Below are 24317 nucleotides of genomic sequence, written 5' to 3'. Positions count from 1 at the left end.
ACACATGCTGAACGTCCCCTCACACACAGCTCTTTGTCTGGGCACGCTGTGTGTGTTTGGAAGATGAATGTGTGTGTTCTAACGGATCGGGTCCTGGGTCAACCACTGCATCACTCCTCCAGACACACATGCCCACGCACGCACACACACCTAGACAGTTATCGGTCCAATGCCTGCACATGGGGGAGCATACGCAAGCTAAAATGCATCCACTCTCTTTCTCTCTCTCTCACACACACACACACACAAGAAAAAAAACACACACTCACAAATCATGTTGAGCAGTGATTGCAGTTAGAGAGAGTGTTTTCCTGGTTATCTGTCCAGTTCTCTGGACGTGCCAAATGTGGCTCTTAATCCATTTCACTATCTGTGGGGAGAGATAAGCCAGAGCTTTTCCAGGAGTCCAGGCCAGGCTGTGTGTGTTGTTGTTGTTGTTGTGTGTGTGCATGGGTGTGTGTGTACGTGTGTGTATTAGTGTGTCTATGCGAAACCCTGATGCTAGACACACACTTATCTTGTCTTGACAGCCCCTCTGCTTGGTGGTCCCCCTGGCTGTGTGTGTGTGTGTGTGTGTGTGTGTATTGCTGCTTGGTGGTCTCCCAGTAGTGTTTGGGATTATTATGTGTTAGTCAAGTGCATTCATAAGGAAATTAATGCTGCCACAGTTGCCACGCCAAGTGTGTGTGCATGCTACGCGTGCACATGTGTGTGTGTGTGTGTGAAATGGTTAGCCTTTTGATGTGAGTTTTTTATCCCTGGCTGAGATGGCGGTTGGTGACCTGAGGGACTTGATGAGCTCATAAAATAGGAGCGTGTATGTGTGTGTTTGTGTGTGTCAGCTTGTGTGTCTGTGTGTGAAGCGTTACCCGCTGAGAGCAATCCTTGACTGATTTATGAATGTGTATGAACATGAAATGATTACCTCTAATATGGCCTGACCAAACTGTCATATTGGGCTTTTTTGGTGTCTGTCATTGTGATGAAAATAACCATGCTTTTATTTTGGTGTGCTTGTGTCCTCAGTGTGCAGTCTTTGAGAGTAAGAGCTGGGAATGCTTTAAGGGGCGTTTCCCTGTGGTCGATGGGGGATGGGACATGTGTATGTGTGATTTTGTGTGTGTGTGTGTGTGTGTGTGTGTGTGTGTGTGTGTGTGTGTGTGTGTGTGTGTGTGTGTGTGTGTGTGTTCGTGTGTGTGTGTGTGCATGTGTGTATGTGTGGTTGCATGCTGGGGAGGGGTGAGTGATTTAGCACCGCTGAAACACCAGCTGTCCATCTGTGTCTGACCCCCATACACACCCTGTACACACTTGAAACACACACCGACACCCACACTAACACACACACGCACACACAAACATGTCCTCGCATCTAACCTCCGATCAGCTCTAGAGTGTCTCTCAAACCTGAAGACAGTCCAGACACAGCACAATCTGTTCATCTCTCTTCCGGAGAACACACTCGCACACAAAAACATACACACTCTTTACATTACACTAAGCAAGACTGCTCCCTAATCGGCTCTGCAGTAGTGCTGCTGCTGCTGCAGTGTATCCACAATGAATGACTATGCAAGGTCACTCCTAGTGAGCACACACACACACACACACACACACACACACACACACACACAGCCACACAAAGGAACACTGGAGGCTGGCAGAAGAAGAGATGAACTTTGACCCTGCCGGACATTCAAAAGTCGAGGTGATAGCTGGACTCCACAGTTGTAAGGGCCTCCATGTCTGTGTGTGTGTGTGTGCTGAATTGTTTGTTTGTGCGAGTGGGTCAGGGTTGAGACAACTGGAGTCTGGCCTTTGCTTTCTTACCCTCAGGGCTGGATTTGGTGTCTCTGTGTGTGTGTTTGTGCTGACCATTTGGTCGGAACTGTAGCTAATTTCTCAATCAGACACACACATACCATCTTCTCAATCTGTCCCAAAGGTCAAGCCCTATTCATTCACTATTGTGTCCAGTCCCAGTGGGTTGCTGTTCCTCTTCAGGCAGATGCAGGCAGACTATAATAGCTGGTCTGGCTCAAGTTACATTTTAATGAAGACCTGAGGCAGCTACTTGCACTTAAAGAAATGCCAGTGGCTCAGTCAGGGGGCAGTTACCAATGAACATGAAGGCATTTTACATTGGCAATGAATATTTTACCAAAAAATGATACAAAACAGTAGTAAAAAGATCCGCAAGTCACCATTCAGCTAAAGAAAACGACAAAATAGGAAAGCCTAAATCACAGTGGTCATGGTTTTGATAGAGCAACATCAATATAAGTGTAGACTATAAAAAAACATGTGCAGGCCTATAGTTGGTTTTTTGGACAGCAGTGACTGTGACTCATAACTGTGGGATTATCTGGAGGGTGGCCATGTTTGATGTCCTCTGCGGTCACGGATGATGTTGAGTCACAGCATCATGTGTTCCTGGTGGCCACTTTGTTAGTGTGGCTCCATCATGCCTCTGCCTCTGTGGTTAGACAGTGTGTGTGTGTGTGTGTGTGTGTGCAAGGAGGAGTGCATTCTGTGGTTTTGAGAGGAGGTCCATCAGGGATAGCGGGTGATGTTCGGTGCAAGGGAGGGGAGCAATGGGGAGGATGGGAGTCAAAGGAAAGGAGAAGCAGGGGCAGAGTATTGACTTTCACTGTGTCTCACTTGAAGCGTAAGTGTGTTTGTCAGTGAAATCTGATGGCCCCATCAGCTGTCTGGGACACGCCTGTCAGAAGGGGTGTGTGCGTGTGTGTGCGTGTGTGTGTGTGTGTCTGAAAGCAAGAGCGATAACAGAGGAGAGATGGTGTCCAAAACCCCTTTGACACTGTCATTTTACTGGCATGACTGATGGTTATACCAATATTTTTAAACAATGTTAACATTATTAATTAGTTGGCCTGAAAATAATTTATACATTCACAATCACTAGTATGTGGTATAAAACATCATGCAAATCATTAAAAAGCCTCTAAGCCAGGGCTTTTCAGACATTGTGTGTGTCTTTCTGCCCAGTTCTCTGCTGCTTTTCATGTCTTTGTACCAGGCTTTGTAAAATAATCCGTCTGTAGTTCTGCTGTTTATTTTGCTCGTTGTCTCTTAAGTATGGATGCGGTGGACATGAATAAATGATATAAATGTGTCTGTCTGTCCTTCTGTCTGTGTGTCTGTCCCTTGGGGCGGCTTAGACTAAACAAACAGCTGTGTTTATGAAGCAGGGAAGAGCCACAAGGGTCTTCTGTTTAGTGGTCCATTTCAGCACACACACACACACATATGCTCACACGCACACACATACACACACTCCCGAATGCCCAGCGCTCCTCATCTTTTACCTGCCCTGCTCTGTTGCATTTTTGCCCCTGTGTGTTTTCTCTCTCTCTCTGCCCCCTCTGCTCAGTGCAGTGCTCGCTCGCTCGCTCGCTCGCTCGCTCTCAGACCGAGAGGAATGCCACTCCGTGTGACCTCTCACCTACAACAAGGAGGGGTGCCGGTTTAGACAAGGGAGCGAGGGGGCAGCTGCAGTCATGTGCCCGGGCCTGGAAGAAAACACACACAGACACGTACACACAGAGCCAGGTTGTTAGCTCCAATACACACTCTCTAATTCTAGCATAGTTTAGTATGCACTGATGCAGTTCTAGATGTGGTGCACTGCTTCTCCCGCCTCTCTTTGTGACTGTTTGAGAAAGTGTAGGATGCTATGCTTTGGTCTATGTGTGTGAGTGTGTGTGTGTCTCTGTGTGTATGCAAACGCGCGAGTGGAGTGCGGCCTCATACAAAGGCGTTATTGTTGGTCCGAGGGGGCCTGAGGGGAGGCGGCAGTCTGATTGGTTAAGACTATTGTGTCTCACTTTGCCCATTCTCCCTGTCACTGTAGATGTCATTACAGTGGCTCTCTAACTCTCGCTTGGGATCATCTGAGGACTTGAGACAATCACAGAAACATGTAGACAAAGCAGTGGAGGTGCTACTTTACATGCTTTAAAATTTAAGTGTAGGCTAGAGTCATTCGTCATAACATAGTAGTTTGTCTGTCAGCATTTGTTTGTAAGTATCACTAACTGAAAAATAATTTCCTCTACAGTAGTACTGCAAATAATGGTAATTTTCATTACCATTGATTGATATGTTGATCAATATTATGATCATATAATTTGTTGATTAGTCTGTATATGTTCTAACATCTAAATTCCCTAAAGCCCAAGTTAAAATCTTGAAATTATTTAATTTTTTCCAACCAACAGTTCAAATATATTCAAGTTTGATTGACCAAAGCATAAATCCTCAAGTTTGTAAAGCTAAAACGTACCATGTTTAGCATTTTTGCTTGATAAATCACTAAAACGATTATCTTTAAGATGCTGACCATGTGATCACAGCATCCACAGATCCAGATTCACTGTCTTATAGCAAAGAAACTATATAAAAATAAAGCTAATTCAGTTTGATTAATATCAGCTGCAGAATCCAGTGTGATTATGTGTCTTCTTTCATTTTCTTTATAAAAGGATATGATCATCCAGAAGTTTCATCACCTACCCACCACAATGTCAATGCAAAGTCATGTGAAGTAGGTAAACTTTAACTTAGTTCCAACTAAAGTATGAGAACTAAAAAACAACATTACATTTTAAAACAAGTCCCCGTTAACTTCCACATGCTGCAGCGCTGTTTTGCAGTGAAAATTCACATGACTTTCCATTGACATGGGCGTGAGTAGATAATGACTGAATTAGCATTTTTCTTATCCTTCTAATCGCACATGACAAAACATTGACATTTCTATTTTTAGTGTAATAGAGCATCATACGTCAAGTCAAGTCTAGGTTTGTCAAAGCCCTATATTAGAAAGCATGCCTGAAAGGGCTGCACATGTAATAAAAACAACAAATAAGCATACATTTAGCAAAATGTTTGCTTATCACACAGATGTATAAAAAGCATGAAAAAGAGAAGATTTGTAACCTATCATATTTACAATAAAACAAACAGACATAAGAAAAATAAGGTAAATGAATAAATATGGTAATGGATAAACCATTACTTAGATTTTAAATCACCCAAATTTGTATTCAATGTGTGTATTGCCTCTGTAACTAGACAACAATGCATTAAAGTGGATTATTTTTGAATAGCTAATCAGTGAGTGAGGCTCCACTGTTGCACACCGCTGTTTGCTGGAGAGGAAGTGTTTAATCTCAGCACAGCTTCTGTCTTGAATTACCCATCATTCCACACAGGAAGTCATCCCTTAGGATTTAGAGCAGCTCATTGGCTGTTAATTGTTTCCTGTTGTACAGAAGTGGTACGATTGGGTCATATGGAGCACAGAGTACGGTTAACACCACGCTCCTTTGGTTTTGCACTGTGTTGTGCACGTGTGTGTATGGGTGTGTAATTTACTTCCCTCATTAAATGCATTGATTAAATAGCATTCTGCCTATTCATGAAGCATTCCAACCCGTAGTAGACTTGTTTTTTTGCTTTCACATATAGATATAGAGAGTGTGTGTGTGAGGCCAGTCTTCATGCTTGTGTACATTTTCTTTGTGCTAGGCATGTGCGCTGACTGAACTGCATAATGCTTTCGCTAGAGGTTTGTCCATGTCCATGAAAGGAACAATTGGTACATAATCGCTGTAATAATCACTATGACAAACTCCTCTAATGTGGTTCTTAGCACTATTCACAAGGAGGACACACATATGCCTGCACACACACCATTAATGCTAATAGCAAGGATTAGATGTATACTTTGTGTTGCATGTAAATGTGTCAGCCATTACTGAGGGTCTGAAAACCTTCAATTGCACCGTAATAACATGCTTCGATTCAGCCAATCACAGGCTTTTGTTCAGATTGAGTCATCTACGTCTGAGCGTGTCTGAAGAGAGTGTGACAAGGAGACTCTTGGGTGTTTCGCTGCTATCTTTAGGAGCACTCCAATCTGAAGGATTACCGCTGTGGACGTAGGAGGGGACATTTTACTTGAGACCTACTGCTGTGCATTAAATCTGGCTTCTGCTTTACAGTGTGCTAAAGGACAAATGTACTGTAGATTGAAAGCTTGATCATGCCCAGCAGGGATGGCACATAACAGCATGTTGAAAAGAGTATTTGGCCCAACTACTCAGGCCCTGGTTTTGCTAAACTGCGGCTGTCGGCTGAACACATAGTTTTGGAGAGTGAAAGTTTTGAATGGAGCCCAATACCCAAACTTTCCCACCCAACTTTCCCAGAAGATGCATTGGCTGGCACAGATGCCACCAGATCGGAGATAGTAGAGCGTTAGCTCAGACAGCACACGCTGAGGGTAAAAAAAAAAACATACACACACACACATACACACAATTTTAGGCAGTAAGCTTGATCCCAGTGCTGTCCCACCTTGACACCCCCTCCTCTTTCCTCCCCCTTCTCTTCCCTCTTTTCTCTCCCCTGCTGTGGGTCTCCTCAGGCGCATGAATGGAAGTCTTTATTCCCGGGAGAACTGGTGGGAAGAACGAGAGAACGAGAGGCAGGGATGAGGGGGGTGGCAGGGGAGGGAGGAGGGAGGTCTGTGAGAGTGGCCACAAGATCAACACAGTGCCTCTTTTCTCCTCCATCGCTTTTCCCTCCTTTTCTCTGCACCCCCCCTCCCCCTCCCTCCTTCCCTCCCTCTCCTTCAACCCCGTTTTAAGTGCTATGGACACAAAGCCGTGTTAGTATTCATGGTGTTTGTTTGCAGAGGAGCTATGTGTGTGTGTGTGTGTGTGTGTGTGTGTGTGTGTGTGTGTGTGTGTGTGTGTGTGTGTGTGTGTGTGTGTGTGCAGAGCTGTCAGAAACACAGATCACAGCGAAGCAGCACCCTGAATGGAGCTGGAGAGAAGGGGGAGGGAGGGGGTAGTTCCCACAGGGGGAGAATGGTCAGCTCCAAAAAAGAGAAAAGAAGAAGAAAAGGAGGGATGAGATGAGGTGGGGGGGGGGACACACACAAGGCCACAGGGGCAGAGGGAGACAGCATGGTGTCAAAGCCAAGGAGAGTGTGTGTGACAAGGAGAGAGAGAGGGAAAAAGAGAGGATCATATCAATCATAAGGTTTTTGCAGGGAACTAGTTGTTAACGGGTCTAGGCACCTCTCTTCTTGTTTTTCTGCTGGTCCTCTTCTTCCCTCTGTCTCTCTGCCGCTCTCATTCTTTCAGTAACCCCCTCTCTCCCTCCCTCCCCATTTCTCCCTCTCTCTCTCCCTCTGTCTCTCTGTGCCTCTCTCTCTCTTTCTCTTTGTGTGTCTGCCTGGACAGCTGCCCAGTTCCATACACAGGGAAAAATGAAACACTCTAACCACCGGGCGTGCAGCCAAATAAAAGGCTGCGAAAAACTATTTGAAGGGCAGCGTGTTTGTGTGTGTCTGTGTTTGCGTGCATGGAGTTTGTGTATATGTTTGCTGGTGTATATGTGGGTATATGTGTGCTGCTGGCTTGTGAGATTTGGGTGTGCCTGTTTAGGGTGTTCTTTCCCAGTATAATGGTGCAGCCAGGGTGCTCTGTGTGTGTGTGAGGGAGAAGTTCCACTCAGTTTATTCAACAGTGGAAAACGAGAGGCTGCAGGAGAGGAAAGGACAGGAGGGGCTGTCACATACCTCCCCTCATGTCAAACTTTTTTACATCCAGATCACCTTTTTAGCAGCCTGCTGAATGTGAATGTAACATTCAGACACACACACATGTATTTGTCAGTAAATATACGCTGACTCATTTGCAAAGTGCCTTTCAGTTGGGTGATTGCAGCACTTAGTCACATATTATCCATGACCTCCTCCGCTGCACTGTGACCTTATCTAATGGTTACATCACCAGTGGAAAGGAATGTGCAATGCCATATCTGCCTGCATTCTGGTGTTGGAGAGTCTTTGTGAGACTGACTGAAACCAATCAATGTTGTTACAGTGTTAACCCAGAGGAAGACATCCTAGAAATGGTTATTGACCAAGCTGAGGAGCAAGACCCTTAACCCCTCACACAGCCCCCGGCACCTCAAGAGTGGGAGAGTGCATCACGGGTTGAGGAGTAAACATGCTTTGGGTCTGTTCTGTGTTAGCTTTTCTGCTTATCTAGATTTGATCGGAGGGGACTTTTAGAAAAAGGGCAGTGTGGAAAAGGTTGAAGCCTCATTGCTCTAGTGTTTGTGGGTTGCTCCAGAGGGTCAGAGTCCATGTTAGTGCTGATTTCCTGACCGCTGCCCCCTGCTGCAGGCCAGCAGTAGCACAGGGTGATGGCAGTCCCTATTCACACAGCACATGACAGGAGCAGGGCAGTCTATGTACAGCAGGGAAATATCCGAATCAATTTGTCTAGTGCAGCAATGTTTTTCTGTGGCCTTAGAGCAGCCGTACAGAGACTTAGTGTATATATAGAGTTTTACAGTACATGAGGACAACAGGGCCTTCAGTACAGTAATAAAACAGCATTGCAAAACATGCAAAAGAGAAAAGTGCACGGTACATATAAAAATTATCATATGAAAACCTGTCTGGTTATATGAGTGATCGAGGTTGACCCTGTCTAGACAAGTTGAGGAGAATAAGGAGTTCTTTTCACACTGTGTTGACTTCAACAACCATGGGAGTACCTCCATCTATTTATATTTGCTTGTGTGGATATCAGACAGTGAGTGTATTTTCCCTGGAAATGCTTCATGGATTGTATGAGGCGTAGAGGAGGGGAGAGGGAAGAGAGGGTGGTAGAAGGGCGGAAACTAAGAACAAAAAGCTGAACTGGTGCCAATAACCCAACCACAACCAGAAAGGGGGGGTGAGCTCCGTCTTTCAGTTTTTTTCTTTTTCTTGTCTTTTGCTTTTCTATATCTAGTAGGAAATATGTTCATGATTCCTCACTTTTATCACATCACTGTGGTTGCTTTGTGGCTAGTGGGGAGGATACATTTTATCCGTGTGTGTCTGTGCATGTGCACGCCTATCTTTATCACTCTAACTGCCTCCCTCTCCTTGTCTGTTTTTTTCTGTGCCCTCCTTTAACCTGAAACAACAGGTATTCTAGGACAGGTTAAATGAGAACGCAGGTGTGTATCAGGTGTCTGTCATCTTATCTCCCTGCGGACAGTGTCTCCTCTCCAGTGTCAAGATGCGCACATGCGCATTCACACTTATATACACACATCTGAGAGCTGAAAGGATACCATAGCAGTGTATTCAGGAGATAAATGAGAGTTTGCATGTGCGCATGCATTTTCTGGCATTGTTAATCATTTACTCTGCTAAGTGTTTGCTTGCGTGTGTGCAGTGTGTTTTCATCCAAGTGCTGTGTTACTCAGCATTCACTTGTGAGTGTGTGCAGCTTGCATCTGACTGATAACCAGCTCCTGCAGCCAGTGTAAGTAAGTGCCTGACTGCTGATGGTAAAGCAGACAGAGAAAGAGTAAGAACAAAGTTCGATAGTGAAAGAGAAGGGACAGAGGAGATTGAAAGTGGCTGATGTAATGAAGGCAGAATGGGACATTGGCAGGGTAAAAGATAGAGGAGATGGAGCACTTGTTCTTGCAAATATGTGCACTGTGATAAGGACTACAGTACATACAATATATACCTCATTTTTGTGTGTAAGTGTGTGTATGTTTATCTGCAAAGAGTAAGAGCAAATCATCGGGCAAGGTCCAGATCCATCTAGACTAAAATTGGTTGCCTGACTGTGGTCATACATTTTGTGCTACTAGGTTTGAGGCAGGAATTTGTAAAGCCTTTGAAATATGTATATCTACTGTATTTAAGTGTGAGTGTGTGCGTGTGCACTTGCATGCTTGTGTGTATATGCTTAGAGGCAGGCCTGTGGTTAGGTTACATCTCCCTGCAGCGCAGCAGAACAGTGTCTTGTTGCGTCATACTGAGTCTGTTAATAACAGGCTAAACCACAAAGGCCATCCGCTGCTCTATTTCTCATCTTCCAGGAGTACGCTGATTATGCAGCAGTGATACATAGAGTCGGGTTATGTTCTGATACAGTATATCAAGTTTTTGCATTTTCAGTTTTACATGGAATGTAAACTGGCTTTACTTTTCATTGTGGGAAAAAAGGGGAAAAATGATGCCGTAGTTTTGGATATGTGTTGTATACGCAGTTGACAGTATGACAGTGTAAGTTACTTTTTGAACAATTCAGGAGAGTTATAAACACAATAAAGATAATAAATAGTAAATCATTCTGAGTCTAGGGCAGTCGGGGACATGGCTGAGCTACTGTTGGCCACCGTGTTTGTGTGCAGTCAGATACCCCCATCTCCACCCCTCCCCGCCCCCACCTCTCACAGCATGCAACATCCTTGCCACAGGAATTTAATTGCTCTGTAAACAAGCCTTTTGTTTTGTGGCACACTGTTAGCTCATGCACACTAGATGTATTAAAATCCTCAGTCCTGCCGTGAAAAGACAAGAATGTCATATCAGAGAACAATAATCACTGATCTGATATCTGCAGACAGAAAAAAAACTATTCAGAACTGGATGCTGTGCTACATATGTGTGATCTCTGTGAAGACAGGAAACAGAGTCATCACAGTTTTCTGATCACATTATCATTATCATATCATTCGTCTGCCCCTGCAGCTATATAAAGCTGTCTTGTGATTGCAGTCTGTATATAGTAACCAGACTTTGTTTCTCTTTTCTGTCATCCGCAGACATACGAGCGCCAGTTCAGAATGCCTGAACAGAGAGAGGGAGGCCTGCTGCAACTACTGGGAGATCACACTCCGCCCAAACACCAGCTTCGCAGCTCAGTCCTCCCTGCACATGCACCCTCACACACACAGCAAACACAGCACACTCTCACGCAACAATTCCAACACACTCATGCACACCAACACCAAATCAATCCAGACTGGATCACGTCTTCAGCACCTTCTGCATCCCCAGCCAACCCAGCGGATTCTGAGCCAGGCAGAGAACTGGCAGGAGCCAATAGGAGCTCTTTGCTCGATCCAACCCAACCTTTCTCACGAACAGCGGCACGAAGCCCCTCACCTCAGAGATCTCTGACTCCAGACCTGCAGTTGCCAGTAGTTACAGATGCCAGTATTCTCAACCTGACCTCTCTCAGCAGGTATGGTACATTTTCCTGTGTGGTGGATCTTATCATGAGCCAAACATGATCACTAGAACAAAAATACTGTATACTCATGCACTGAGGATGGGAGAAACTTGATACAGTTTTGTATTGTGATATTTTGTGAAGAAATATTCTAAAATTTTAGTGTTTACGTAAGATGAAGTGAAAACTTCAGATCACAATTATAATTCAAATGATATCTAGTTATAAACCACAATTGAAAAAGAATGATTAAATCATAGCTCAACTATTATAGAACCATCATATCACAAGAGCCCTCTGGTGATACCCACCCCTATGCATGGTGACACATAAAATAATACATGTTCATACTAGTACTGACTGTGTAGTATTGAAATACAAAACATCCTTTCTCTCTCCATTCCACTTGTCATCATTTTTTCTCTGTATACATCTCTCCAGGGGGAGGGGTTTGCAAGAGGTCAGTGAACAGCTCTTTGGGAACATCAAGAGGAAATACGGCAGGAAGGACTCCCAGAGGATGCTCTGTAATCCCCAAAGTGCTGATACACCTTGGGGAAGACAGCCTGAGAAGGGATCTGAGAGCCCAACTAATTCAGAGGAGAGGCATAAGTACAGGCAAGAGGAGACAGCTGAGCGATTCCATGAAGAAAGAGAGGAAAGGAGAAAAGAAGAAAGAGAGCGAGCGATTGCCGGGAGGAGAGGAGATGAAGAAGACAGAGGGATGCCCATGCTGGCAGAGGAAGGAAAAGGAAGAAAGAGGCGGAGGAGGCCTTCTTTTGACGAGTCATTTTCTGTAGAAGAGCAATCACAGCAACGGCAGGACACTGACACTACAGAGAAGCACCAGCCTGGGCCCCCAGAACCCAAAGTAGCACATAAGATGGACACTCACAAAAATGATTCTCGGCTTTCAAGTCAGGCTGATGTCAGTAGAGAGAGAATAGAAAAAGCAGAGAGAGCAGATAAAGTCGATAAAAGAGATAAAGGAGAGAGGATAGACAGGGCAGAAAGAGGTGAGACAGTCATAAGCGGGTCTGACCCAGAGTCAGCTTTGAATGCAAGCAGAATGAAAAAGAACCCTGTGGGTCGCCCTAGGATCAGCACAGACGCCCTTAAACATAGAGAGCTTCCTCACAATCACATCAACAAACCCAGTCTTATCACGAACCCCAGACTTCTGAGCCCAAACCCAAGCCCCAACCCCAGGGGTAGCATCAGCCCTAGCCCCAGCCCTAAACCAAGGGCTAACATTAGCCCCATTCCCAGCCCTAGACCCAGTGCAGCCCTGAGTCCGAGCCCCAGCCACAGCACCAGCTCAACAGCCAGTTCCAGACCAACCAAGGCCAAGGACAGATGGTCCTACCTGAAAGCTAAAAGCCATGCCAGCCTCATGTCACCCCAGAGAGACAACCGTGGTAGCCCATCGACCTTGGCTGACCCACCCTCCGCATTCCCCATCACCCCCGCTAGCCCCCTCTACACCAACACTGACAGCCTGACCGTCCACACACCCATTAAGAGGAAACGAGGACGCCCCAAGAAACAGCCACTCTTGACAGTTGAGACCATCCACGAGGGCACCTCCACCTCACCTCCAAGCCCGCTGGCACAGGAAACCTCTGCAGGGTTTCACCGTAGGAGGAAGACACACGCACTAAACACATTAGTGCAAATGGCCTCCACGCCCCCCAGCGCCAATTCTAACAGTCTGAAACTAAAGCGTGGCAGGGGCTATCCCAGGCCACTGAACAAGATGAAGCTTGGCAAAATGCAGAGCATCCTGAATGAGATCCTCTCAGGTTCCAGTCAGAATGGCACTCTGGCTCTGAAGTCATCTTCTGCCCCTGTTACCTCAGCTATGACTGCCATGGCGTCCACCATCGAGGCCCGGCTGGGAAAACAGATAAATGTCAGCAAGAGAGGAACCATCTACATTGGAAAAAAGAGAGGGCGTAAACCCAGAGCAGAAACCCAAGGCTCCAACCCTTCCAAAGCCACTAGGGACAAGCCCCCACTGTCTGTCTCCGTATCCAGTCTGTATGAGAGCCCTGCAGTGCCTTCCACAACCTCGTCTCCCAGTTCCAGTGCTCCATCCATAAGAGCCAGCCACTCTGATGCCACTATGCCCAGTTTGCAGCCCATCTCAGCCCTGCCCTCCAAGCCACTAGGTAGGGGCTTTCTCTCTGGGGGATGGAAATTATCTCCGCCACGCCTTCTGGCTAATTCACCTTCCCACCTGTCAGAGGGGGCATCAGTGAAAGAGGTGACTCTGTCCCCCATCAGCGAGTCCCACAGTGAGGAGACTATTCCAAGTGACAGCGGGATTGGGACAGACAACAACAGCATCTCAGATCAAACTGAGAAGGGTCCCGCCTCTAGACGCAGGTGCAGTACACTGCTACTACACTTTTAAATTTTCTTGAGTTATTGATTTATAAGCCTTGTGATTTGTGTTGTTTTATATCACAATACATTCGTGAAGATAATGTTCTAATGTGATTTTATATTTTATGTTGTGTTCATAAAGGTACTCATTTGATCTCTGCGGGTTTGAGACTGCAGAGGCAGCAGCCCTTGAAGCATCCAACAGGGGCAGCAGAGCACGCTGTGAACGGCAAGCAACTGTTGTTGACAACTTCCTGTCACAGCAGGAAAAGAAGCAAAAACATCATCGGCGGAAGAGGAAGTGCCTACAGAGCCGGGATCATCTTCACTTTCTCTCTGAACTGGAGGAGGTTAGAAACACTACAATACATTCTGTGTGTTATCTTTGACCAAGCACTGTAATGTCTAACAGTATATGGTGTGTTTTTCTAAATATTTCCCATTTAAATCTTCCTGTAGGTTGTGGTAAAGCTCCAGCAGCTACGAGTGTCTCACAGACGATACACCTGCTATCCCCAGCACCCCTATCCTTCCATTTTCCGCCTCAACTTCCATCACTACTACCCGGTTACCTACGACTCCTACTCCTGTGACTCCAGTTCGTACCTGCGGAGGAGTGTTGATCTTAAGGCTAAGAGGAGACGTGGCCGTCCAGCCAAGGCCAGTGAGCCAATCACATCGAAGCTGCCTTTTGTTCAAGGATATGGTTATCCGCTGGCTGGGGGAAATTACTATGCAGCACCGTATGCGATGCCTTACGCACCTACTCTGAGTCTGGGCTACTTTCCCCCTGCTCCACCATTTTACCTGCCCCATCACTCACTAGGACCTGCACCTCCATCTCCCTTCATGAGGCCTGCTGTCCCCCCTCCCAAGGCTTTCCACCCCAGTGGACACTCAAAGCTCCAGCCCGGGGCCAAGATTCGCAGCGCCAGTGGTCCACTCCAGGGGCCCTCTGTTAGAGGAGAGGGCCTTGGATCACTGGGCAGTGGCAGTGCAGGTGGTCTTGCAGGGGTTCGCCTCCATAAGAGGAAGCACAAGCACAAACATAAGCACAAGGATGAGCCCCTCCTCTCACTGCGAGACCGGCAGGAGTTGGGTGGGCTCTTCAGTGGAGCTAAGACCAATGCACGTCTCAGCATGCTGAATGACAGGAGGGACTTGGCCAATCAGGGCTCTTCAAAGCATCTGGAGAAGCAGAGGGGCAGTGGTCGGGGCTCGAGCATGGGATCCAGCTTAGGGATGTTTGAGTCGGACCAGCTGTCCACACACTCTCTTGCTGACAGCCAGTTCCACTCCCGTCAGACACGACAGCCAATAAACAGCTTCGTGAGCAGCTACAGTAGCCAATCACAGCGGACAGAGTCAGCTTCAGACCTCTTTTTGGGGTCACGGGAGGACGAGTGTGGTGGGAGGAGCAGGATGACGCGGCTCGCTGTGTTTGGAGATCAGGGCTTAATGTCATTCCAAACTGCCCGGCAGGAGCCAGGACAGGTGAACAAGTGCTCCAGTCCATCCCTCACTGGTAAGAACCACTTACATTAGGATTACCTGTTCATTTTTAATCTACTAAACGGTGTGTTTACAAGAGAGTGCACTGCCCTTTTACCATTCACAGGGACAGCATGGCAAGAAGCATGCTTACTTTGATGATGTGTTTGAGGTTTGCGGTTAGCCAAAACTGCAGTAACTGCCTGTTGATTCACTTGTGGCTAGACTTTCTGTGGCTACCTCGCAGTAAAAGCCATCCATGACTCACCTGTGAAAAGCTTCTGATATAAAGCATCAGCAGGAAGTGTTCAGCTGACATTAACAGCTTAACAGCAATGGACCTTATCACAGATCCGATTGCAAGGCAAAGGAGAGCAGATCATTAAACAGGCAGTGAGATTCCTATCTGTGGGAACAAGAATGTATTAGTGGACCACAAGTCAAGTCTTTTAAGAATATGGCTTTCTTTTTAGATTTAAAATACAGATTTAGCTAATGAGTTCACCATGATGTTGACATAGCTTGGTTGCTGCCAGTACATTTAGTGTACCTTGCTGTGAGGGAATACTGGATGTGGATGCTGTTCAGTAAATGACAAGATGCTACACTTCTGCTTTACAGTGTAGTATCGTGGTGGTACAGGCCACTTACATATAATCATAACATCCCAAACCCAAGGTTGCAGAACTGTTAAAACAGCTAAATTGGGAGTATGTTTGTAAAAATAATTGGGGCCCAATATATTATTCTGTTCCCTAGTGATAACAGGCTTGTTATTAGCTGGCGTAGAGACTTAATCACGTATTTAGTCAGAGTTAACAGGGTTTTTGCCATGTGAAATTTAGATGGCGGCATACTCGTCAAGGTGTTTCCTATTTATAAATATGCTATGTACAGCAATATCAGGACTTAAAGCAGACAAAGAGGCAGCATAGCCCCAAATTCTCACCAGCAGACTAATGTGTATTTTGGTACATTTTGTTTTCTGCTGTCTTTGAGCACATCTGGCTGGGGATAGAGAGAACGTAATGCATGGATGGAGACGACTATAATTCACCAATCTCTCCTTCCTCCCCTCCCTTCCTCCTCTCCTGCCAATGCCTTTGCCAAAGATATATTATTCACACAGTGTGATTTATTTTCTACAGACACGCCGTAAAAGGCCCTTGCCTGTGTTAAAAGAGCTGGCTGGCAGCCAGGGGTTTAATGACTGGGGCCTAGTCCAGTGGCGGGGAGGAGAAGCCAGGGGCTCAGTTAGAATACACCCCCCACCCCAAGGGATCCAGGACGGATGACTCATATACACATTACCCCCCTCCACTCCCCATCCTCCACCTAACCTACCCCCCCAGCCCCCCCCACCACGTTATCCCTCTAGTGTTGTTATTCTCTTCTACCTTCCATGTCCTTCCCTTTTCTCCTTGTGCTGCTCCTGCAGTTCTTGCCCTTGCTTTCCTTTTTCCTCTCTCCCACAATCCCCACATCTATACACAGACTTCCTCTTGTTTCTCCGCCTCTTCCTCCCCCCCTTCTATCGCTCTTTCCTTCTTCCCTTTCTCTTTCTGCTTTTTCTCTTGCCCCCCCCGGATTCCCCTCTCTTTTCCCCCATTCCCTCTGCCCCTCCTCTAGCATGACTTACTGCCTCACTTCACGGCTTTAGCCCAATTAAAACACACACGCGTGTGCATACGCATGCATGCCATGCACAGCCATACATGTACACATGCACATACAGGCATAGACCCGCTCAGACACACACACATATGCACGCACAGAAAGATAGAACATCCTTGTGGCCTGCACAATCTGATACAGATGCAAAATTCATGTTATTCATATTATTATGTGAGCATGCAATTGTGAGTTTGTAAATCGTTCATTAATTGAACTAGTTTGTAATGATTTAAACAGCTTTATTTTTTATGCATGTGTGCACTTGTGTGCGCGCTTGTGTGTTTCTTCAACAATCAGCAGGTCACACTGCAGCTGACAGCAATCTCTCAGATGCATATTTGCATAAAAGCAGGTCATCTTTGACTGAATCATTGAGAATAATTTTCTTTGTGTCACATGACTAGTTCAAATATATGCATGCACTTTCATGCAGAGGAACACTCTCACTAAATAATAATACATGAAGGATCACCTTAATCCTGTTTGAAGTCTGGTCTCAGCCACTGCAGGGGAGGTGGATATTAAGTGAGCATGTATCTCTGTGTAGTAGTGACTTCCTATTCCACAGAGAAACAGGTCTTCAGTACTATACGGCCCCTCACACCGCTGAAGGTCACCAGTTTTATGTTCCGTGTATGCAGCTCATAAATTTCTGCTACTTTGTAGTGTGTGTGTGTGAGAGAGAGCTGAGCGTGTGCACACTTCTGTGCAGCTCATAAACTACTGCTACTTAGTGCTTTCTGCATTAGACTAATTTCACTGTCTGCCCTGGATTCGTGAGCAACAATAGAGTGAGATGTCCATCTGAGTTTTAAATGGAGCGTGGTCAGGCCTCTGTTTACCTTCCCTTGTTCTTAGTTCATTAGCAAACACCTTACCATGGAGCTCTACACTCTTAATTTTCCCTTTAACATTCCCATTTATTCTGTTTAATGTAAAAAAAAATGTATGACAGTGTTGAATATGTACTCTGTATCTTCTTGTTGTGACACTTCAAAAAACAAACACAAATTATTCTAACGAAGGCTGCATGATATTTAAAAAAAATCTCACATTGCAGTATTTTGTTTTTCTTTGACACAAGTGTCAGTAGGAAAAAATACAGGAATTTTCACCAGATTACTTAAATAGCTCAATAGAGGCATTGCACCTGATGTCACAGTAAGCGGAAGTCATCATGGTTACAGCCACTGAGTGTCAGAAAGACTGCTAAGTGGCAAATTTGTTCATTTTTTATCAGTCTGCAATGTTAATGTTCAGCTTGAATGCCACAAAAACGGATCTGAAATGTGATAAAGCTAAGCTAATTTGCCTTACTTGACGTTGCACATCCTGCGATGTGACAATTGCGTGTATGCACATTGCAAAATGATGTATTGAGCCCTAATCTTAACCCATGCCCATTCCACATTTTCTGAAATAAATACAAATAATTTCAATTTGTTGTGCCTCACTTTTTAAATGTTATCCCGCAGTCTAGCCTGCCATGTTTGGTATATAAAATCCGCAGCTGTTTTGGTTTAATGCAGTCATCATGTGCTAGATCACTGCAGAAACCTGCTACATTGTATCAGCAGCATTCTGGAGGAAAATAAGACAAGAGATGGTTGGGGAATCCAGGAATAGGAGTAAAAGCTCAAGAACGAGAGACCAAACATGTTGTGTGCACACTGCTTGGGGACTGGTGGCTGATTGTGCTTTTCCTCCATTTTGGCTGTGTCTCAGTCTGAGCCTCGGGAACAGTGCCCAGGCAGAGAGGAGGGGGGAGCTAAGAAATGGGACAGAGATGGGAAACAAAAAGAATGACAGAGACAGACCAAGACCAGGAAGTGGTTTCTGAAATAGAGACGGAAATGAAATGGTGCGGTGTTACCAGTTTAATTGAAAATTAGAGAGTGGCATATTGCCGCCCACGAAGAGTTGAGTGGAAAAGAGAATGAGAGTGATGGGGAAAGGGGGAAAAGAAAGGATAGAACAGCGTGTAAAGGGCACACTGCCCAGTTCACCAGTGTGAAGGAAACAATATGGCTCCAGTTACTTCTGCTCAGCCATTCTGAACCGCTGAATTCATTATTTTTGCATGTTGAGCATGTGCATGTATGCACATGTGTGTTTTTGTATTTCTGTCTCTGTGAATATGTGCATGTGGATAAATGTGTCTATATGCTTGTTTTTATTTCTGTGTGTGTGTTTGGCTCTTTGGCAGCCTGTGCTCCAGATGCACAGGGTTGTTATTGTGTAGCGACATATTAAATGGTTGAAGGAGACATTTCTGTGGGTTTCCTGCTAGCAGAATGGGATCTCCTCCTCACCCCTCTCCTCTCTGCTCTCTAGTAGACAATTACAGGATAGGATCTGCTCTCCTGGCTCAGCTGGGCTTTGAAAGGCTTACATGAATATGTCAAAATTAGCAGGAAGCTCTTGAAGCAAGAAAAAGACATTCTTTCCATGAGTTAAATTGGCATGATGTCTTTCCTGGCCTTTCCAAGGCTGCTCATTTTAAGTGACACACTAGCATGAAAACTCCTCTCTCTTTATAGACCATGCTCTGCTATTTATTTACCTTGTGATGTCTCACCTCACTGATATTGACTCTCTCCTTTCCCAGGTGTTCCCAGTAAGCGGAGGTATAAGCGACGCGAGGTGGAACAGATCCAGAAGGACGTGAGGAGGATGCATTCTTTGAACTTGGAGCATGTGCAGAAAATCCTCCGTGCCAAGCGCCTGCAGCGACAAGCCAAAACAGGAAACAATGTCATCAAAAGACGGCCTGGACGGCCCCGAAAACAACCCATAGAGGAATCAGAGCCGACCAACAGGAGGGAGGAAGAACGAGCTAATGGTCGGGGTTTGGACATGTTGGCTGGTAGGAGAGGTGATGGGAGGACACTGGGGATGCCTGTCCTGGAAAGGTGCGATGACCTGCCAGGTAGGCAGAGCCTCAGGCCAAGCTTGACCCCCGAGCCTCTGGAGTTCTCAAATCATGATTCTATCTCAGCAACAATTGAGACCGTGGTCCATAAAGCGCGATCTGTGCCTCCGCAGGCCAAAGGAGTGAAACGCAGAGGAAGGGGCCACAGCAGGGACGAGTTATGGTCTCCTTCCAGTCAATAGATCTGCAGGAGGGAACAACTGAGTAACAGAGCAGTTATTGGAGTCAGTGCTGTTTCAAGCCGATCAGATGCAGTGCCCTTAATTCTGGGACTCCTTGGTGCACTTTGACTTGTTTCTCCTCTCTGATTTGTGAGGACTACAGCGGGTCAGTGGAGGAGCAGGAGGAGGGAACACTTCGGTTCCGTCCCTCTGTCTGCTCAACCCGACCAGATATGAGCCTTTCAAGGATTCATTGGACCTTCATTTACAATGGCACTATATGGTACTATTTGATACTGAATCTGATGCTATAAAATGTGTGGTACTTATGATAGTGTAGGATATTATGTGATTCTTTATGTAACTGATACAGTGATGTTTATGGTACTTTATGATACTGTATCTGAATGTGGCTTTAGCCATATATTTACCAGCAAGGGGAGGGGGAATGGTTAATATTAAACTGTGCAGCTCTGCTTATTTTTGCCTTTCTGAGGAAGCTTGTCAAAGACATGTGGGATAATGCAGCAGTAATTAAGCCACCTTACCCTATTACTTATCCCTGTACTTTGCTCCCATCCCCATTTGTAACTTCCTTGTTTTCCTACTCTCTCAGAGAAGTAACTCATTCTTGCTGGCAGCTCCTCACCCCCGTCCCTCTTCCCTGCTCGGCACTCACCCCAATTCTTTAGCCCTCCCTGGTGCCTGCCACTCAACTTTATCTCCCTTTGTCATCTCATCTACTCCCAATCAGGTTTTACATCTCCCATTGCTTGTGCTCCCTCAACCTACTCCTTGTCTCATTTATTTCTCTCTCCCTGCTCAGGCCTGTCCTGAGCAGTGACATAAAGGCAATATGGTGGATCAGACTGTCCTAGATTGTACATAAAAACAAGTCCACTGTTGCCTGCCTTGTACAATGAGAAACCAGCTCATAGACATGTACTGGCATACAGTATATCAAATAGAATTGTTGTACCATAGACAATGAAAGTTGTGTATTGTTTTATAACCAAAAACAGACATGGGTGCGACTCAAGACAAGTTTGTTTTCAGACAGAAGAACCACATGTATTCATTCATACACACATTATTGTGTTTATATCCAGGGGGCATTGCATACAGGAGGAATATCAGGTGTGTTTTTGGTAAACCTTAAAATTGGTTTAATGCACTATGAAAAAACCATACACTTGCATCAATCAAATGCAGCACTTACATGCTTGATCCAGCATTAGTTTTTGGCCTTTGATGGTGTGGATATCCATTCCAGAGAGCATGCATTATTTTAATCAATTTGTATATGCAGGCTGCGCAGCCAAAAGCGTCAAACCGAAGCCCGAGTCTGAATCGTGATTGGACAGTTCAGCTGAAGAGGGCTCACAGTCAGTGTTTTGAAAAGCTAATCTGAGTCTTTTCTCCTTAACATGATTTTCAATCCATATCCTTGGAGATGTTTTTTTTTTTTTTTTTTTAAAGTAAATCCAGTATTTAGATTTAGAAACCAAAGTCTCAGTATTCAGTGTAAGGATGTAATATTTAAAAGAATCTAAATCAGAGTTTGACAAACTCTCCACCATGTTGGCACCAATGTAAAGCATTCCTATGTGCACTCTAGAATGTAGCCATCTTGGATTTTTTGTGTCAATATGTTAAGCCTTTGTTAAACTCTATCTACAGTATACGAGGCTTTGGGTAGTGGTTGGTATTTTCTCACAAGTATTTCAGAATATAAGCAATGGATCAGTGTTTCTTTGGCAACTTTGTTTTGTTTCAGGAGATTGTCTTCTTTGGGTTGGGTGGGATTCTCAGTTGCAGCAGTTCAACTTGTGCCTTATGTTTCTTTCTCCCACCAATTACATTTGACTTGAGAAATATCCAATGGCAAAGAATGCCGCAGAAATTGACCCAAAATATTCATGATTGTGCATATGACACGTGTCTTAGTCATCAGAACCCTGTCACAGCTTCCATAATCAGCATCCTCTGTCACCAGGCACTGAGTCTGTCTCCTAGCTTCCTCCTAGTTTTCTGACCCATATCATCCTAACAGAACTAGAAGGGCTGGAATACAATATGATATTACTGTATTAAATACACATCACGTACTGGCATACATACTGCTATACAGCAGTGTTGGAAGCAGAAAGGTCCCCTGTATCAGATGTATATCTATCCAGAGATATTGATTGTACTCAATGTCCCAGTATAATTGAAGATCAAGTACTCTGCACAGTATTTAACCAGTTATTTGCAACATATAATTGGTTGTGTAGTGAGCAAAGGAGGGACAGAGGAGGTTGTCATGGAAACCACATTCTCGTGCATTGTTGTTCGCTATGCATCAGGCCATGCCTGGCAATGACCTTAAAAGGAATTTCTGTTCTGGGTCCACCCTTCAACAAAGAGAAATAAGTGGTCTTATTTAATGAATAAAATGAATTCATGTAACAAGAATTGTGAATAATACCAGTAATAATTTGTAATAAGTTGTGCAGAAAGTGACTATCATTTCATGAAAACTATAGTTACTGCAGCTCTATGCAGTACAGCCTTAACCAGATGTAAAACTACAGTATTGAAGTGTTTGTTGTAAATAGTGTTAGTATGTCCATCCTGCATGGATACCGGTTGGGCTCCGCTATGCTGGGACTGTCTCCTAAAACCACAGTAGACCTTCTCTCTCTATTAAGACTGCTTAAGACCCAAGAAAACATTAATTGATTTCCCTATTCGACAGATTCTGCTGTACATTGACAGTTGTTGTTCCAGTCTGTTAAATTTCACTGAATACTAAAATAATTTGCCTTATCACACCTTCAAAAGTTCTTGGAGGATACAAGCCCCACTGTAGTGCACTCGACCAAAAATAGGAATCCCAGCTGACTTGCAGCTATTTTGCCTGCAGCCAGTTGGGGCAGTGCAGTAGCATAAAGAGTAAGCAGGAGGATTGTGTGTGGGGGGAGTTCTCAGAGGACATAGCCAAAAATACACTCGTCCTAACATTAGTGAGCTTAACCTTACTTTGCTCGATGACTTTCAGTGGGTCTGCAGTCTGTTGTGGTGAAGACGAGGTCTAGATATGTGGTCCGTGAGGTGTAGAGACTACACGCTTGGCAGCTTCCTCCTCCATACTGTGGTCAGTCAGCGGTCTCTGATGTAAGAGTTAAAGACCCCAGGTGTTGTCTGTCCTGTCCGTCTCTCCTACCAGCCAATGCTCCGGTGCCTTCTAACACTGACAAGTATTGCCCTAATCCAGAGCTTTCACTCTACACAGAGACTGCAGAGGGGAAGTGGCTGTGAATAGGGTTCAAGGTCACTGTTGTTGTATTGTATTTAGCAGCTAATCTGGACCAGTGGCTACAGGAGAGCCCAAAGTACTGATGTGAGGATCTTTTTCTGCAGCGCAGCAGTGTTTGATCTTAAATCAGTGGTTTGGGTGTATTTACTGTAGTCCACATGTACCAGTTCACTACAGCAACTAGGATGGGATAATATGGCACCTATATCTTAATCACCCCCCATTCCCTTTGTAGCATGCTGTGATGAGCGTCCTACACATGGAGTGAGGGGTCACGTGAGACAGAGCTTCATAAATGTACATGTAGTCATCCTCACAGCATACGTTACAGTTCTAAGCTATAATGTTGTTCAAAGCTGAAAGTGCAGATGAAGCATTGAGAAAACCAATAAATGTACTTCTTTAGAGCACAAAGTGAGCTCTTCTAACAGTGTGGGCATATTTTAGTTTGTATACATAGTGTATTTGAACCTTTTTCTAGAGTGGGTTTCCTTTATTTGCATGCTCAACTTGATTGTATGCATAAATATTTTAGACAAGCCGAAAGTTGAATTTCAATTGAATTTGGAGCAAGACTTGTACATTGTTTGATATGTTTCTTTTTGTAATGAATTTTTTAATTCATGAAGCATTTTTGTACATTGTATGAATATTAAAAACTGCAAATATTTGACATATAGAGTAAATACTAGATGCGCATGCATATGCATATATCCTTCACAGTATGTATGTGTAAATGTACACATATATTTTGTATTTGCATTTGCTGGCATACAGATATATGTCTTAAGCACATATATACATGCAATATATATGTATATACATGTCCGCTGGCATGCTTTTGGTCATGTTTATCTTTCATGATCTTGTAGGTTCATTTTTTTTATTTCTCTTTCCTCAGAAAGAAAAGCTCATTCTTTTGCTACCCTTCTGTTGGCTGGCAGCGTTGAGCACTTATTAAGAAGAACTACAGTTGAAGTTGTTCATGTTATCCATTGTGTGAAATAATAAATGACTTTATTGACAGCTGATGGTGGCACATACTTTCTTCTTTCTACTTAGGATATGATATTCGGATCCCCTAAAAATTGCTTTGTCACATGCTGAGATACGGCTGACAAGTTGTTTCGTGTTAAGAGCCAGTTGAGACTTATGTGTGCGTGTCTGTGTGCGGTGTGTGAGTGTGTGCAGCTTGCATGTGAATGTGAGTGGGAGTGAGATGACAGGAGGGTTTGCTGCACTGTTGGTGCTGAATGTCAGATGGTCTCAGTGAATGAGTACTACCCCACAATGTG

At 44.8% G+C, this 24317-nt stretch overlaps 1 protein-coding gene across 1 annotated transcript in view; it reads left to right on the top strand.

Moving 5' to 3' along the window:
• setbp1 (SET binding protein 1) overlaps positions 1 to 24051 on the top strand; it is a 34938-nt gene extending 10887 nt beyond the window's left edge. Inside the window, exons 3-7 of the mRNA XM_084359110.1 lie at positions 10666 to 11087; positions 11517 to 13463; positions 13606 to 13813; positions 13923 to 14988; positions 19237 to 24051. Of these exons, the coding sequence (XP_084215236.1) occupies positions 10666 to 11087; positions 11517 to 13463; positions 13606 to 13813; positions 13923 to 14988; positions 19237 to 19742 (4149 nt within the window). The 3' untranslated portion in view covers positions 19743 to 24051. The remainder of the gene's footprint in view (positions 1 to 10665; positions 11088 to 11516; positions 13464 to 13605; positions 13814 to 13922; positions 14989 to 19236) is intronic.
• Positions 24052 to 24317: the final 266 nt, after the last annotated feature.

Source organism: Pagrus pagrus (assembly GCF_965226575.1).
Source record: "Pagrus pagrus genome assembly, chromosome: 8".
Classification (NCBI taxonomy): domain Eukaryota; kingdom Metazoa; phylum Chordata; class Actinopteri; order Spariformes; family Sparidae; genus Pagrus; species Pagrus pagrus.
This window is presented reverse-complemented; position numbering and strand designations above follow the sequence as displayed.